Source organism: Chiroxiphia lanceolata, chromosome 1 (genome assembly GCF_009829145.1).
Source record: "Chiroxiphia lanceolata isolate bChiLan1 chromosome 1, bChiLan1.pri, whole genome shotgun sequence".
Taxonomy (NCBI): domain Eukaryota; kingdom Metazoa; phylum Chordata; class Aves; order Passeriformes; family Pipridae; genus Chiroxiphia; species Chiroxiphia lanceolata.
In genome coordinates this window covers 147,805,072-147,820,353 of record NC_045637.1, presented here as the reverse complement: position 1 = coordinate 147,820,353, position 15,282 = coordinate 147,805,072, and the positions used below count along the sequence as shown (strand labels likewise).

The window sequence follows — 15,282 nt, the reverse complement described above, 5'->3', positions numbered from 1 at the left end:
GCTTCCAGAGACATCAGCATAGCTTAGCCAGAGGTACTGCTTGTAGCAATTTGTCATTTGGGTAACTGAAGTCCAGGCCAGTCTCCTCTCTGGGGAGGGAGAGGATATGGCAGCACTTGGGCATCCTGACCAGGGTCAGGATGATGACGGTGTTAAGAAAAGATCAAAAAAAGGCCAGGGTATTCTAAAGGTTTGTGGATTTAAGAGCTGACTTAAGACAAGAGCTATCTTGACACAGGCTAGTGTGTCCTGCACTGTCACTGCTTGGACATTCCTGGCTTGCTTTGAGGGCTGCCAAAGCCCTGGTTACATGATGCTGTTGTGGAAGTAGCTGGAATGAGCTGGAACAACTGTGTTGCAGGGGCACATGGAGGGAGACACCTGAGCCTGCACTGCCCTCCCTGGTGCTCTGTGGTGGTCTTTTCCATTTTGAGTCATGCAGACCCACCATCCCAGTGGAGTTATTCCTGTGGCTAGTCCAGGCAGAGCAAGACATGAGATGGGACAGCTGCTAAATTTTTTCAGGCTAAACTCCACCTTAGACCAACATTTATGTCAGAGCAGTTATTTGATGAGTATTTCCCTGTGAAGACCTCACAGAATATCAAAGGGTCTAAGTTTCAATGCCCTGAGGTTAGACAAAAAAGCTCAAAGAAACACAAAGCAGAAAACCTGAGCATCCCTGACAGAGGACTTCAGGGACAGGTAGCAAAGAAAAGCAATCTGTATATGGACTATGTGATAAAACATCCCTATATTCCTGGACAACATGCCTATTCAAGAAATTGAATACTATTTGTCTCTGAAAAGAGGTAAAGGTACAGCATTTGGGGGAAAATGAGTAGAAGTGAGACTCATTAAAGAAAAACACAAGAGTGGGATATGCTCACAGTTGGTTATAGCACTGCTGAAGAGTGTTCAAGGAAATGTCAGGAGCAACGTTCTTCCCTTTTTGCTGCCACAGCCCAGTTAAGATCTGTTTGTGGAAGACCATAAGCAACATAACTGATCAGCAAGTAAATGAGAGGGCTTTAATGCCTGCCAAGCCTCCTGGATCGTTTCCTTTTAAAGGCTCTAAGATGCATAGGATTTCTGACAGATGAAAGCAGAATTGGTTCATTTGCTGAATGCAAACTGAAGCCTCTCAAAAGCATTAAGTCCCATTGTAGGGTTAAAAAAAAAAAATCTAGCTCAGAAGTCAGCCTGCAGATTTCTGCTGCGGAAGACAGAAAGCATGAGCTTCATTGAGCTTCACCTCTGCAGAGCCAGGTTTCACATGCCAAGGCTGTTAGAGATTTTGCAGCTCCAGTGAGCAAACAAGACTATACCTGATGACACAGAAGGTGATGTCTGTCGAGTTTCTTAAACACCAGAGTTTGATTCAGTCCTTTAGGGGAGCTCAAGCTGGTCAATATGGAAAGTTAGGGAGTGAAAGGTAGCCAGGAGAAAAAGAGAAGGCAGAGCAGGGAGCTTACAGTATGAAACAGCAAATAACTTCAGTGAGCATTGAGATCCGGGCAGTCCACATCCTCTGCTGTTCAAAGTCTACAGATAAATCTTGGATACCTTGTTAGCAAATTCTAGAAATAAGGCAGCCATATATATAAAAGAACTTAAAAGACAGATCCAAACATATTATGTCACAGGTCTCTTCACACTGACTAGTCAGTGCTATTCTGGATGAAGACTTTATTTTTATCGTGGCAACATGTTTCTTTCCCTATTCTTTGATCCTGCCTGTAGTATCCCAGTATCCAGTCCGTGGCAGAAATGGGGCCATAAAGCAGTTGCTGAGAGATGTGATAATGCCATCAAGTTGATGATCTCAGTCCTGGTGGAGAGCTGTGCATTGCACTGGAATTACAAGCTGTGGTCTGGAACAACAAGTGGAGAATTATGAGGAAGACTTGTGCTATGCCTATGGATTAGAGAATTAATTTTATTCTACCTGTCCAGTTTACCTTGGCTTTGGAACAAATGAAGTGGTATTGTGTAACAGGAAATACTGGAGTTTGGAAGCCTAGGATTGTAGTTTTACTTGTAACATCATAAACTATATATCCTTGCAATGATGAGTCTATCTAGATTAAAAGCAAAATCTTTCCATTATTGAATACACATACAGTGCTTGCTGTACGGATGCTAAATATCTCTGCTTGCTTCAAACTTTTCGCTAAAGGATCTAGTAAATGGAGGCACTACATAAAATGCAAATATAACTTTTTTGTGGAAGGGGATGCTTGCCAGTACAGCTTTTCTGGAAAGTCTTCCATCAGAGGATTAGGAACTGTGGATGGTATTTCCATAAGCCCTTGTTTTTGGCCTGACTATGACTCCCAGAGAGGCTGATGGTAAATCTGCCATTGTATCCAAGAGGAACAGACTTGAGACAGCGCTGAGCAAACTGAAGATCCCAGCCTTTGACTCAGGAGTGTAAATATTTTGCCTTTATAAGCTGAGATTAGTAAATTCAGGGATGTTATTCAAAATGCAGTTTGGTAGCTGCTTCACTGAGCAGGGTCCATACACACTGAGCATACTTGTCTCCCACGGTTTTAAAAACTGCTTCGTGCCATTAAGGAACAGGGACATAAATCACAAAGGCAGCTGCAGTCAGTGTCGTGGTGGGTAATCTCAGCACAAAGGAGACAAATGCTTTGCAGACATATTATTCTCTTTGCACCCCTTATGATGATCCCCACCCCCAGGAAGGGTTTGTGGATGTAGGGATGGGTGCTAGGAAATACCAACACCACTGCTGGCACAGGTGCTTGGTTCTGCACAGAACCTGGTAGCGTTGGTCTCTCGTGTTGCTGATGTGCTGTTTTTAGAGCGAAAGGAAGAGAACTGTGGGGAGAAAGGTAAATCCCTGTTCATGTTCAAAGCCAGAAATATGGTTGTGTATAGAGAGAATTTAATCCACTCAGCAGAAAAGTGTCTGTCTGAGAAGGTATCCAATAAAGATGTTCGGATCTGCTTAAATGAGTTGGAGAGTGGATTTTCTGAGTTGTCTCTCCAACCTAGGTAGCAAAGATAAGAGACAAGAGCAACATTTCTTAACCTTGTAGCTATAGCACAAGCCAGAGTGGTCATAAAAAACTTAAGATATCCAGAGGTACTGTTATCCACAAAATGCCTCATTCAGTGTTTGAGGAAGAAATGGGATTTCAGGCTGACATTTCAGGTAGTCAGGAGAATGTGCTTGTGTTTCCCTAAAGCACTTCATTTGAGCAAATCAGTCTACAGATCTATACCAGCCTTCATCTGTGTGTTCTACCTTGGCCAGGAAGCTCTTCTGCCTTATTACTGAAGGCTGGAATTTGGTAATTAATTGAAGAATTAAAAAAAAAATAAATTCTTGCTCTTGAAGAAAAATAATTTTTTCTAGTTTATTTTGAGAGTTATCAAGCCCCTGTATCCGGCTTAAACATGCAATAATGGAACCCGTCAAAGAATTCAGTTCAGAGAAAGTCCCTGACTTGAAACTTGTGTGTGGAGACTCTCTCTGTAGCTGATGAATACAAGTAGAGTCAGCTGGTAAAGTAAGATGCAGAACACTGTTGCAAAGTTGTAGTGTAAAACTTTGTGGGGGAAGAACAAGAAGTATTTATATAACAGCAGTTTTATTACTTGGGGATTTTCCCAAACAAGCTGGTAACATCATGGCTCCCAGAATTGACTTTTCACCGAATTGACATTTTACTTAAATATTTTGCTCCTGCTGCAAGATCTGACCCTACAGTCACATTTAACCTGCCCAGAGTATTAGCTGAAGAGCAGCCTTTCATGTCACACGCTAGATTAAATCCTGTGCAGTGACTTCTCTGAGTGTCCAAGGCAGCATTAAAGAAGTCCATCCATCTCTGTACTTTGGTCTGACAGACACTTGCCTCAATAAGTTTTTGTAGCAGAAAACTTTTGTTGTGAAAAAAAAAACAAGAGGTCAAAGATTCATAGTGAAGCCTTGAGAGAAATCATCAGAAAACCCATGTGACAGAAAGGGATGGACAGTAGCAGAGATTTTTGGTCTTTCTATCTTCTGTACTGTTTCGGAGAGCAGTGGAAAAGTGGTAAGACATTATTTGAGAAACACCCTGTGCTTATTTATTCTCATTCATCTTAGGTCTTGATAGATGCAGAGAAAGTCTGACACTAGTCCACTGAAATGACTTATACGAAATAGGATGGTTCCCTAATTTAATTTAATTTAATTTTTTTAAAGGAAGCCTCAGAGATAGCCACCCTTGGCAGCAATGCATACTGGCAGAGTGCCTGAAAGAGGAAACAACTGTCCACCTAAAACTGAGGAGCTGATATATCTGAGCTAGACTGAGCTGTTCTTTTTCCTCTTAGTTTGCTTATGCCTGCGCCTTCAGACCTGCTGACACTAACAGCCCAGGAGAGCCTGTCACCCTCAGACACGATTCAGAATCTTCACAGATCACTGTTTTGGCTGCTGGTGCCATCATTCATGGACTCATGAAGTCTCCTAATTATTCTGGAGGTAAACACTGTGTTTTGAACTCGGACCTGAAATGGTAACCACAGCTGGTATCAATACCACAGACATGTGTGTGTGGTCACCATGTGTGATACTCCACAGAGACAGGGAAGCATCTCCCAGTGTGCTGGCAGAGAGCAAGAAAAATAGATGACAGGAGTTACTGTCCTGCTCTTGTGGAAACATGAGATCACAATCCATCATAGGTTTCCATGAAAAGGGGATTTCTTTTGCAGTGCAGCCACTTGTTTTCCTGTATGGTCATCACAATCTTCTGTCAAATTTCTGCTGAGGTGACACTACTCATGCAGTCCTGTTTGTTTTCACTGCCTTGGCTCCATCCACCTGCATTTACAGTGAGTTAAGGATCCTCCAGAAACGAGTATCCTGGTGCTTTCTCGAGCAGTCCTTTGAGTCAAAAACCTCGATTAAAAACCATAATAACAGTCTCATTAATCCCTCTTCCTTAAAACCAATGCTCATGCTACCATGCCGCAGAAGGAGAAGAATTTGTCAGATCAAAGAGTAATGATCAGACATTGCGTAATGGGGAAAGCCACCCTCCAGATGCAGCGTGGAAGAACCACATAAGGGGAATGTGAAAACCAGCCTCCTTTGGGAACAGAGTCAGACATGGAGCCCTGCTCTGCTGGTTCCTACTGACACGGCTAGAAATTGGACAGAAAAAGGATTGTACTGCCATGACCCAAAGCAGATGAAAAGGGATTTCATTCACACCCTGGTATTTCCATGCCCTGTCTTAAAAATGCAATGTTAGAGCACAGGAATAACAAAGTGCTGTTACGTAACTCCAAAGAGTAAACTTTCTGGACAACATTCAGTGACATTCTTCTGAGTAAAATTACAAGTAGCCATTTCCCTCTGTGCTGGAAAAACCCCTTTCCCCAGCCATTGCTGTGATACAGGGCAGAGTTGAGGTGCTGGGACCAAGCTCTGCATCTCACATCACACCCTGCCCTTGGCCTGGTCACCCGCAGTCGAGTGGTGCTTTATCCTCTCGCCGCTCGAGGACTCCAGACATTTCCATATGGTTTGTACTCCTGCCAATACTATAACTCAATTTTTTTCTTATGTCTTAATAATCTGAGCTTTTTCTCTATGACTTTCTGCCTTTGAAAGAATTCCCTCCATGTCCCAGAACTAATGCCTGGCCAGAGACACCAGTAATGGTTGACCATCTCCTGTCTTCTTCACTACACTTCACCCTGTGTACCAGTAGTAATATTTTTCCTTTTGCATGGATGACACCCCTGAGATTTGTCCCCATCAGCCCCCATCAGGAGGGGTAGATTGAAATTCTTCCCAAAATAGTTCTAGGGGCTGCTTGTGTCCCTCATCTTCAAGACACTGAGCTTATTCTTCCTCCCAACTCAGATGGGCCCTCTTCAAGAAAAGATATGAAGTATCCCTGAGGATTTGGACGTGGGGAAAGGATGAGAGGGGATAGAGAAGGGATAGGGAAGCTGGGATGGGGTGGTGGGGTTTGCCTTAGGAGCAAATTCTTGTTGTTTTTTTTTCTTTTGTTCCACGCAGAAAAAGCAAAGCCAAGCACCCCAGCCCATTCTGTGTTATGGGACCCAGCCCAGTAGGCCAGCTTGGCTTGCCTGCTATAAGGACAACATCAGGTACATATAGAATCACTGAATCATAAAATTATAGAATGCTTTGGGTTAAAAGGGACCTTCAAGATCATCTAGTTCCACCACCCCTGCCATGGGCAGGGATTCCTATATATAAAGATGTTTCCTTTTATCTCTGCCCAGCAGTTCCATTTCCCTGTGAAACCTGCAGAGGAGGCAGTCCCAGTGTACACATTCATGGTAAAAGCTCTGTTGAACAGAGAATCACCTCAAAATGTAAGTGCTGTGGCACATGCCTTGTGCTTGAGTTTAGACATTTGAGGCACCTTGAACTTTTGTGGATGGAAATCCTGGTCAAGCCACCTACCTCCCACCTCTGTGGGGTTTGTATGATGGCTAGGGGATTTGCTTCCAGGTTTTGATAGTGATTTGCTTAGGAGATGAAGTATCATGCGGGCAAATACAGTGGAAGTATTTTTCTTTTACTGTAGGGAGGCTGCAGAGGGCAGGGGAACCTGGTCCTGCCTCCAAACTCTCCAGAGGTTGCTGCAACCACTGTTTTTTTGGCACAGCAAAGGCACTGCAGTGTTACTGTTGTTTTAGAGAAATAATGTCTACAAACCCCACTGGTCAATTGGCAGAAATGTGAAAGAGAAGCTCGGATTTTAAACCCCCAAGTTTGTCAAATCTGAGATGGAACTGCAGATGTGCCTAAATTCCCCATAGCTCCCCCACTCTGAAAGGTATGAGTCATGTTACCTTCAGCCTGCTGCAAAAGCAAGGGGAAAAGGCATCCCTGAGCAAAATTCTTTCCCTGAAATATGTTTATCCTTGCTCTCAGCTGATGATCACAGTATCTCCCTCTCTGACACCGCCATCACCACGACATGTGCACGTACAGATGATGCTGCTGAGATGTGTGTGGGATTGACTTTAACCCCCTGTGTAACCAAAGGGGGTGAGTGACTCTTATTCAGCCTTGACATGGCTTTTCCTCAGCAGCCTGGCCAGGGTGCCAAGCCAAGGATTTATACTCTCAGTCGTTCTTCATATGATAAACCTCCTCTAGATGACTTGTTTTTTAACCTCCTTTGACATTTAGGGGTGGTCTAGGGCTGGGATTTAATTCAAACTGTTTGAGGATGTGAATTTAGAGAGGAATAATTATTCTTGATTAACTCCCCATGTGGACAGTCTTCTTCCAAAATAAAAGTGCTTTCTTTCAAATGGGTTTAACTGATTCCAAGAAAATCAGTAGGTTGTGTTCACTAAGAAAAAAAGGGTACATACGAAATGAATAATACCTTTGTCCTCTTCAATTTGTTGAAAAATGCAAGGATTTTTGAATGTTATGCAAGTTTTAACTGAAAATTGCTGTATGTTATTACGTATAATTTGCACCTCTGATAAACTGCACGCTGTTAAAATTATTGTTCCATGAAAATAATTACACAGCAGCCAACATAATTAGACAAGCAGCACAAAATCAGAGGCAGAAAGGTAGGATGAAACTGTGACTGGGAGGGCTGTTTATAGGGAGGTTGCTCTGAGGTGTATTTTATTCTGTCCACACACTCACATACATCCTGATTTGCTGAAACCAAAACTGATTACAGAATGTAACAAGCCTCAGAAAAAAACTTGATCAAAAAAAAAGCTTCTCTGCTTTAGGATGGATTTTCTGTTCCAAAAACAGCAAGAAAAAACAGGGAACCCAGAACAATCAATACTCTGCTGTGGGAAATCAGAGACTGGGGTGCTGAAAAATGTCCAGCAACCCCAGTGGTGGAGGCTCTGATGCTGCTGACATCTGTGGTACCCAGAAGGGAGAGCTGGTTAGGCAGGGCTCTGACTGCCAATATTCTGGGATAATAGGAGCTGCCACTACTGGCTAACTGGAAAACACAATACACAGGCTTTTCTTAGCTTTCCTTTTTTTTCACCCAGTAGCAGTTTGCAGTGAGCAGTGAGAGCCAGCAGCCCCTGGATCCCAGCTCCGATTTTGGGAACACACAGGAGCTTGCTGGGATCATGATAATACAGAGGTCTACAGGATAGCTCAAGTGCAGAAAGACATGCAGAGCTCTGCAGAAACAGAGACTTGAACTGAAACTTCAGCAGTCATACCAAGAGAAGGAGAAATCTTAAAGCTCTCAAAGAAGGTTTTCTCTTTGCTTTTCTGGCATCGCTCCCAATATTGGGTTTCCCTGACCCTTCTTTGCCAAGATGGAGGAGTAATCAATAGACAGGAAACAATTATGCCACTCTTTTCAGTGGAGAAAAGAAATCCTATCTCCACATTTATCCATTTTCTCTGTTCACTTCAAGGTACATTATGAACCCTTAGTCATTCATACCAAGCCAGACCTTTCCTGTCTTCTTGAAGAACAATATCCTAATGAAATGCATCCTTGTCATTGCCCAGCCATCAGGCCAAAACAGATCATGGTTAGTTAAGCTTCACTGCACATCTCACCACCATGGTCACCAGGTCCAGAACGAGCAGGAGCAATTCCACCACCTCTCTAGTCCACACACCCCCAGCTTGTGGTGGCAGGGAAGGCACAGGCCTTATTGTGGGATGGAAATTGGATGTGGTAAATGCAAACATGTGAACTCAGGAGCTCAGGAAGGGTCTCCAGTGCCACACTTTAGATATGGCACTAGTAATTTTGGGGACTTTCAGTAGAGCTTGGGCTTTCTGGGGCCTGAGCCGTTCTGAAAATAGGACTTGAGGATTCTTTTGTACATTTTAGTCAAGGTGAATTTATACTGAAGTCTAAATCCGCAGTTAATTACAACGAAGTATAAATGGTTCTGAAGGATTAGGGATGAGCTTTTGAAGGAGGCCTCTGAATTTTAAGTAATCGATTCTCATTGAAAGTCACAGGGTTTGGGCATCTAACTCCCTTGTTCACTTTTGAAGATCCAAACTGAGGTCTAAAACTCATTCTGTCAACAAGCCAACAATATATCTTTCCTGGGAAAGCAGTCTTCCAATATCCTAAAATTAAGACAATAGAGAGCTACATTTTTTGTTTTATTCTCCCAGGCTAATACTGAAACAATATAGAAATTGTGAAAAATAAACTACAGCAATTTAGATATTTAGTTTTCAAATCAGTTGACAGGCATAGGAAGGAAATGTTTTTACCTCTGAAGAAATAAATGTAATAAAATACTGTTTAAATAATGTTTAAGAGATGTGATGAAAGACAGGTTCACGAACCCTCTGTTATGTTAACAATTAGCAGTGCAGGACATGGATTTTGTTTAAGAAATGTGTACTGCTAATGCTGGGGTCAACATATGAATAAACAAGAATGGTAGCATGTACTAGAGCCAGGCTGTATTAATGTATGCCTGGTTATCTGTGTTGCTTTACTTATCATACCAAGATCTGCTGCAGTCAGGTCCTGTGTGTCCCTGTGTCCACAGGCAGGTATGGGCAGTCATTCATACTCTTGTCCATATCAAGACTTCATGGGGGTTGGAATAGGTGATCTTTAAGGTACCTTCAACTCCAAACCATTCTATAATTTGTGTGTGCTGAAATTGTTTTCTTGCTCAAAGTGAGGAAGGGACATATATCAACCCAGTACTGAGGTTTATGCTGACACACTGCTAAAGGCAGCAAAGTCCCTGGGCTGGGGCACTGACCTGAGATCACCCCAGGAGCTTGTTCTGCTATAGACTAACCATGGAATGCCAGCCAAGCCTCTGTGCTCTCCTCTCCCTTTCTCTCAGTTGTTAATCTTATTTAACATAAGCCTGTCTCTTGCTGATGGCCACAATTGTACCCTGAGCCTGAAGCTCTCACTGACAATGAAGATAAACTTCTTGGAGCTGGACTTCAGAAGACTCAGACATCTTGGACAGCTTCCAGTTCATCTCATCCCCAGTTGTAGCCCATTTCCAGACACATCCTTGGACAGCTTGCTCCTCAGTCCTTCTCAGTGATAGCTTGGGAATAGACACGTAAAGCCAGGCCTAAGAACTATCATCAGGAGAAGGCCACTGCCATTTACAAAGAAGCAGCTTTCACCTTCATTATGCTTTAAATACTCTCTTCAGCCTTTTAATTTACAGACAGTGATGATGGAAAAGCCTGTTATCTGAGTCAACAACAATTCCCTTAGATATTTTCTAAATGACCCAGGTCACCAGACATTTCCAGGGGGTTTTCTATTTGCATGGATCTGGTGTGATCTCTATTTTTCATGCTGCAAAACACATAGAGTAAACCAAGCTCTGCTCCTGGGTGTTGTCAACGTGATGGCTTGTTCCAGCAAAATGTTGGCCACCCTCAGTTCCCACCACGGGCAATGGAATTTGAGGATATTCAGCACCCACAGGAAGCCCATGGACATCAATGGACACTACCTGGACCCCCAGTGCAACACCTGATTAGATAACAGGCTCTAGTCAGAGTGTATATTCTCTCTCTTTCATTCTTCCTTTTTCTTTCTCTGTCTTAATAATGCGTGTAGCTCTGATTTATTTTTTATCAAGATTAACAATGGAACAATACTGCTTCAAATATTAAAAAGGCAAAGAAATGTAGGTACTGAAAAGGAAGGAAAATACCTCAATTTCAAGCCTAAAGATTACTTTGGGTCCCAGAGGAAGCAGAAGCAATTTAGTGGCTGATACCCTTAGCAAGAAAAAAGGTTGTAAGATTAAGACCAACTGCTGTTTGGATAAGTGGTTGGTAATTGCACATATCAGCAATTATGTGCTGTCATATCATTTTTCTGCTACCTTACTCCTCTCTTGTGTCCCGTCAGGGTTTACTTGGAATGACCCCACATCTATGGTCCTCTTTGGATTCACCTTCTTAATGTCATACAACAGTGCCTCGCAAGTTCAAAGAAAAAAGAAGTCATTATTACAGGAGGTGCCTGGTGGAGGTGCTCCTCTTCACAGATGTAGCTAGAGGCTACTGCTGTAATAAGCAGGCTTCCAGAGAGAGAAATAAAGAAAGGCCTCCTGAACCTGCAAAACCCCTCTTTGTCCTCCAGCCTCGCAGGAGGAGAAGGGTGTGTGTGTGGGGGAGAGAGTTTTAGTGGGGAGAGGTTTGAGTGGGGTGGGAGAGGATTGTCTCTGTGCATGGTTCAGATGCCATCCCGCCCTGGATGGTGCAGCACCTGGCTCCAGGTCACACTGTGGGGACTCAACAGGAGCTGAGTATGCTGGGTCTTGCCTGGTCAGGGAAGCACAGGTTATATTGAATCCTCTTCAGATGAAAAGGGTGAGCTTCAGTTCCCTATGTGTAGGCTGCTTACAACTCCTGCCCCATCCAGAGACATTTTGGGGGGTAACAGTGGCCTGCCCTTGAGCTGAGCAGTGGGACCCACTTCTGCAGCTTGTCAGAGCCTTTGCATCACTCAGAAAGGTGAACACCATCAGAAACACGTTTTTCCTCACAGAAGTAACTGATTCCTCAGTAAAGTGTCAAAAGATAAAGTCTGTTCCAGCTAAACTCATCTGTTCATTGCCTGAGGGAAGCCTCCAGCTTATATGGCACTGGGTGCTCCCATGGAGCAGAAAATATTTAGCTCGCTAATCAGATCCAGGCAGGAGGTGTAACAGGCTGCCTGCAGTGTGCCTATGGTACATCTAGAGAGGACAGGCACAGCTGGCCTTCAGGTGTCCCAGGACTGACCTGCAGTGATGCCTCCGAGGTCAGTGACTTTATAGGGATGTAAAGGAGAGCAGGGTTTGACATGGGGATCCCACCACACAAGCAGAGTCCTGTCTCTGCAAGGGCCACCGAGATGAGAAGCCCTGGGAAGGACCAGCAAACCTCTGTGCCATGCTGTGGGAGATGCCAAACTGCAGCCAAATGCAGGAGTCTTAGCAGTGATAGCAAGGTGCAACCTCACAGCTCGTGGAAGAGCTAATACCCTTTGAAAAGCAGATAAAAGATTCATCAGCACAGATGAAGATATGAGGGCCTGGGCTTAGACAGCCTGTAGTTCCTGCCAAGAAATTGTGTGGAAGGTAGAAATGAATTTAAAAGGTTGAGTGGGGGCCAGCAAGTCAATAACTGAATAATCCCACCCAGATAGGAAACCAAAGCATAAACAAGAGTCTCCACGTACTGACAAGTTAGCACTGGTTGCACTCTGGAAAGGATCCTAAAATAACAGAGATTCCTGGAGACAGAATAAACACATCTCTCAGTTGTCATCCTGAGCAGAGGGTAATTGCCTAGATGTCTGATTGACTCACTGCTAGAACTAAATATGTACTTCACTGACATGCTGTCACCTCCTTCGCTGTACGTCTGAGATTTTTCAGTAAAGCACATCAGGAATCAAAGCAAATGTCCACAAGGAAAGATGCATCTCGACCTTGAACTTTAATCGCTGGCAAAGGGCTGAAAATATATTTAAAAAGAAGTAAAGTTTCTGCATTCCTGAGAGTGACATTTAATCTCAAAATTCCCTGGGGGCTTGTGCACATATGGCCCAACCCCCAGCTGAGGAACGTGGAACTGCAGCCCCGTCTGAGGGCTGGGAGTTGGCATTTGGCTTCCTGAGCTCACACCACGACGTGGTCCTCAGCTTCCCATTTGATCCCCATTCCTTTCCAGCTGTTTCCTTCAAGGTTTCCTTCCAGGTCTCATCCCAGTTTGCACTGCTGGAAGATACAGAGTAGAGTTCCTAAATTAATCTTCCTTCTAGTTTTAGCAGCTCTTTTACCCCTAACCTGAGTGTTTAATGCCTCCTCAAAGCCACTACAAGGCTCTTGGTTAGTGATTCCTATCAAGTGCTGAGCAATCCTGTTTCCCCTCTCATGCTTTGCTCCCCTCCTCAGAGCTAGTTCCAGTTTCAGCTATGTTAAACTTTTATTTACAGAAATGTTAGAGAATTTGCTCAGAAGCTTTAACCCTGGAATATTAATACGAATTTTCAATAAGTCTTGGAAGTTGCAGGGGGCTGGACAACTGTCAGCATAATACTGATTTTCAAAAGTAAAGTGATCTGGCCAAATCCTAGGCTGGCCCAGCTTCCTGGGAAGGACAACGTGCTGGTTTAGAGTTCAGTTCATAATAGGTATAAAAAATACTATACTAAATGCAATACAATGTGAATTCATGAAGGTAACTGTTTGTTAACTAGATTTTATACTCTAACATGTAAGAGACTTGTATAAAATAGTTTACTCCATACTCTCTGAGGGTTTGGTGCTGAACTCCACCAAAATTAACCTGGTATATCATATGTGAAAGAAGGTAACTGTAAGAGTAATTGAAGTTAATTCTGAAAGAGACCTGATTCTAAGTCTTTGGTCTTTCATTCTATGCATTTGGAGAAAAAAATAAGGTCATCATCAGAAGGTACAGACATTTGATGTGTGATCAAATGGGGCCCTGAGCAATCTGATCTAGTGGGTGGCATCTCTGCCCATGGCAAGGGAGTTGGAACCAGATAATCTTTTAGGTCTCTTCCACTACAAACCATTCTATGACTTACAGCAAAAGGATAACCATGGATGTGGGGTGATCTGCCTCACCTGGTCAGCTGTCCATGGGTAATTGTTGTGTTGGACATCAAGCAACTCCTCACCAAATGAGGAATGTGGGCAAGATTCCGTGTAGGCTGCAATGGAATCAGGCAAATCAAGAGTGCAAAATGGATAACGCAAAACCTGTGGAAAATCTGCGAGTGGCAGAGGGGAGAAAGGTCACATCACCTCACAAGACAGGTCTGCTACAGTCCCTGCTTCAAAACTGCCTCCAGGAGGGTAGCCCAGCACTACCACCAGGTGATGGAGCAGGAGGGGCTCTGAGAAGCTCTGCAAAGAAACCAAGAATCACAGCATGGGGTGAGTGGAAGGACAGCTTCTTCTTTTTCCCCCCATAGAAGGGACACTGGAGGCAAAGAAGGGATCAGTCACATGGCAAGGCAGAGGAAACTATGCACCTCAAGTCCTGGTTGGTGATCCAAGAAAAAAAATATCTTCTCCATCTCCCTGTATTTGAGAATTCACTCTGGACTGAGCTGAATTCCAGGTCAGAGTGAGGTTGTGAGGTTGGTTTGCAAACTTGTCCCCTCCCCTTGCCTCCAGCCTGTGAAGGAGAAAAGCATTTTCTAACAGAAACTCCAATGGAGCTATCACTTTGTGAACACTGCAAATATATATATATGAAGCAACTTGTCTAATATATGTTCAAGATAAAAGTTTGAGATGTCAGAGAATTTTATCTGAAAAAAACAGGCATTCATGTACAAGAGGATAACTTCAAACAGATCTACCCATCTATTCAGCTCTGAGCTTTAGGTAGATAGAGAAATCAAGCAGAAGCAAAAGCAGGCAGACACATGTAAAATGATTTCTGCAGGCAGAGCAAGACATTCCCACAAGTATTGTTAAACTGGGTTTTGGAGGGAAAAGTGGCAATCACCCAGCCTGTGACTCCTGCCCTCACACACACGGCCCCAGAGTGAAGGGTTGCACTCAGCTGAGACAGGTAGATGTGCCCCAGAGGACTGGGGTGGCCCACATCTTCACTGCAGCCAGCCCCTGTTTTGCCTAGGATGACCTACTCATCTTTCTCTTTTCTTTTAATTTAGGAATAATGTTACAACAACCCAGGGCAAATGGGGTTTAGGAAGGCATGCAGAACAGATCAGAGGAGTCCAACCCAAGACAAGGTGCTCTGTCAGTGCTGCCTTGGTCTGATTTCATGTCAGCAGACTGGAAATAAGCCCAGTGATTTAAAACCCGTATAAATGAGTCCTAGCTTGGGCTTACCTTACATCAACTTCCCTTGCTCTCCAAAATGGCATTTGTCATCAAGACAAACCTTCTCTCACAGAGACTGCAAAGCCAGAGGGCTCTCTCCATTCATTTACATATCAAAACTCAACAGATAACGAAGAAGCAATTACTGGACACAGGAATAGTAGTTCTCTTAGCTATGTTTATTAATTTTCTTTTTTCTCAATGAAGTCTATGCTCAACAAAAAGCTGACTGTTTGTATACAGCACACTAAGTGATTTAACACTGTCAAAATGAATGAGGAAATGCAACACGAAGGAAATGTGTAGCACTTCACAAGCAGGGAGCCCCATCATTTCAGCTGGGCTGTGTCTGCCACTCTGTCAGAGAGGTTTGGGCACAGAGCCAAGTGCTGAGCAACACCTTGAGGTAGCGCTCAAGTGGAGGTG

At 43.6% G+C, this 15,282-nt stretch overlaps 1 protein-coding gene across 1 annotated transcript in view; it reads right to left on the bottom strand.

Moving 5' to 3' along the window:
* CNPY1 (canopy FGF signaling regulator 1) overlaps positions 1–15,282 on the bottom strand; it is a 58,199-nt gene that overhangs the window by 18,589 nt on the left and 24,328 nt on the right. The window contains 1 exon segment of the mRNA XM_032690466.1: positions 10,864–10,959. Coding sequence (XP_032546357.1) covers positions 10,864–10,959 — 96 coding nt within the window.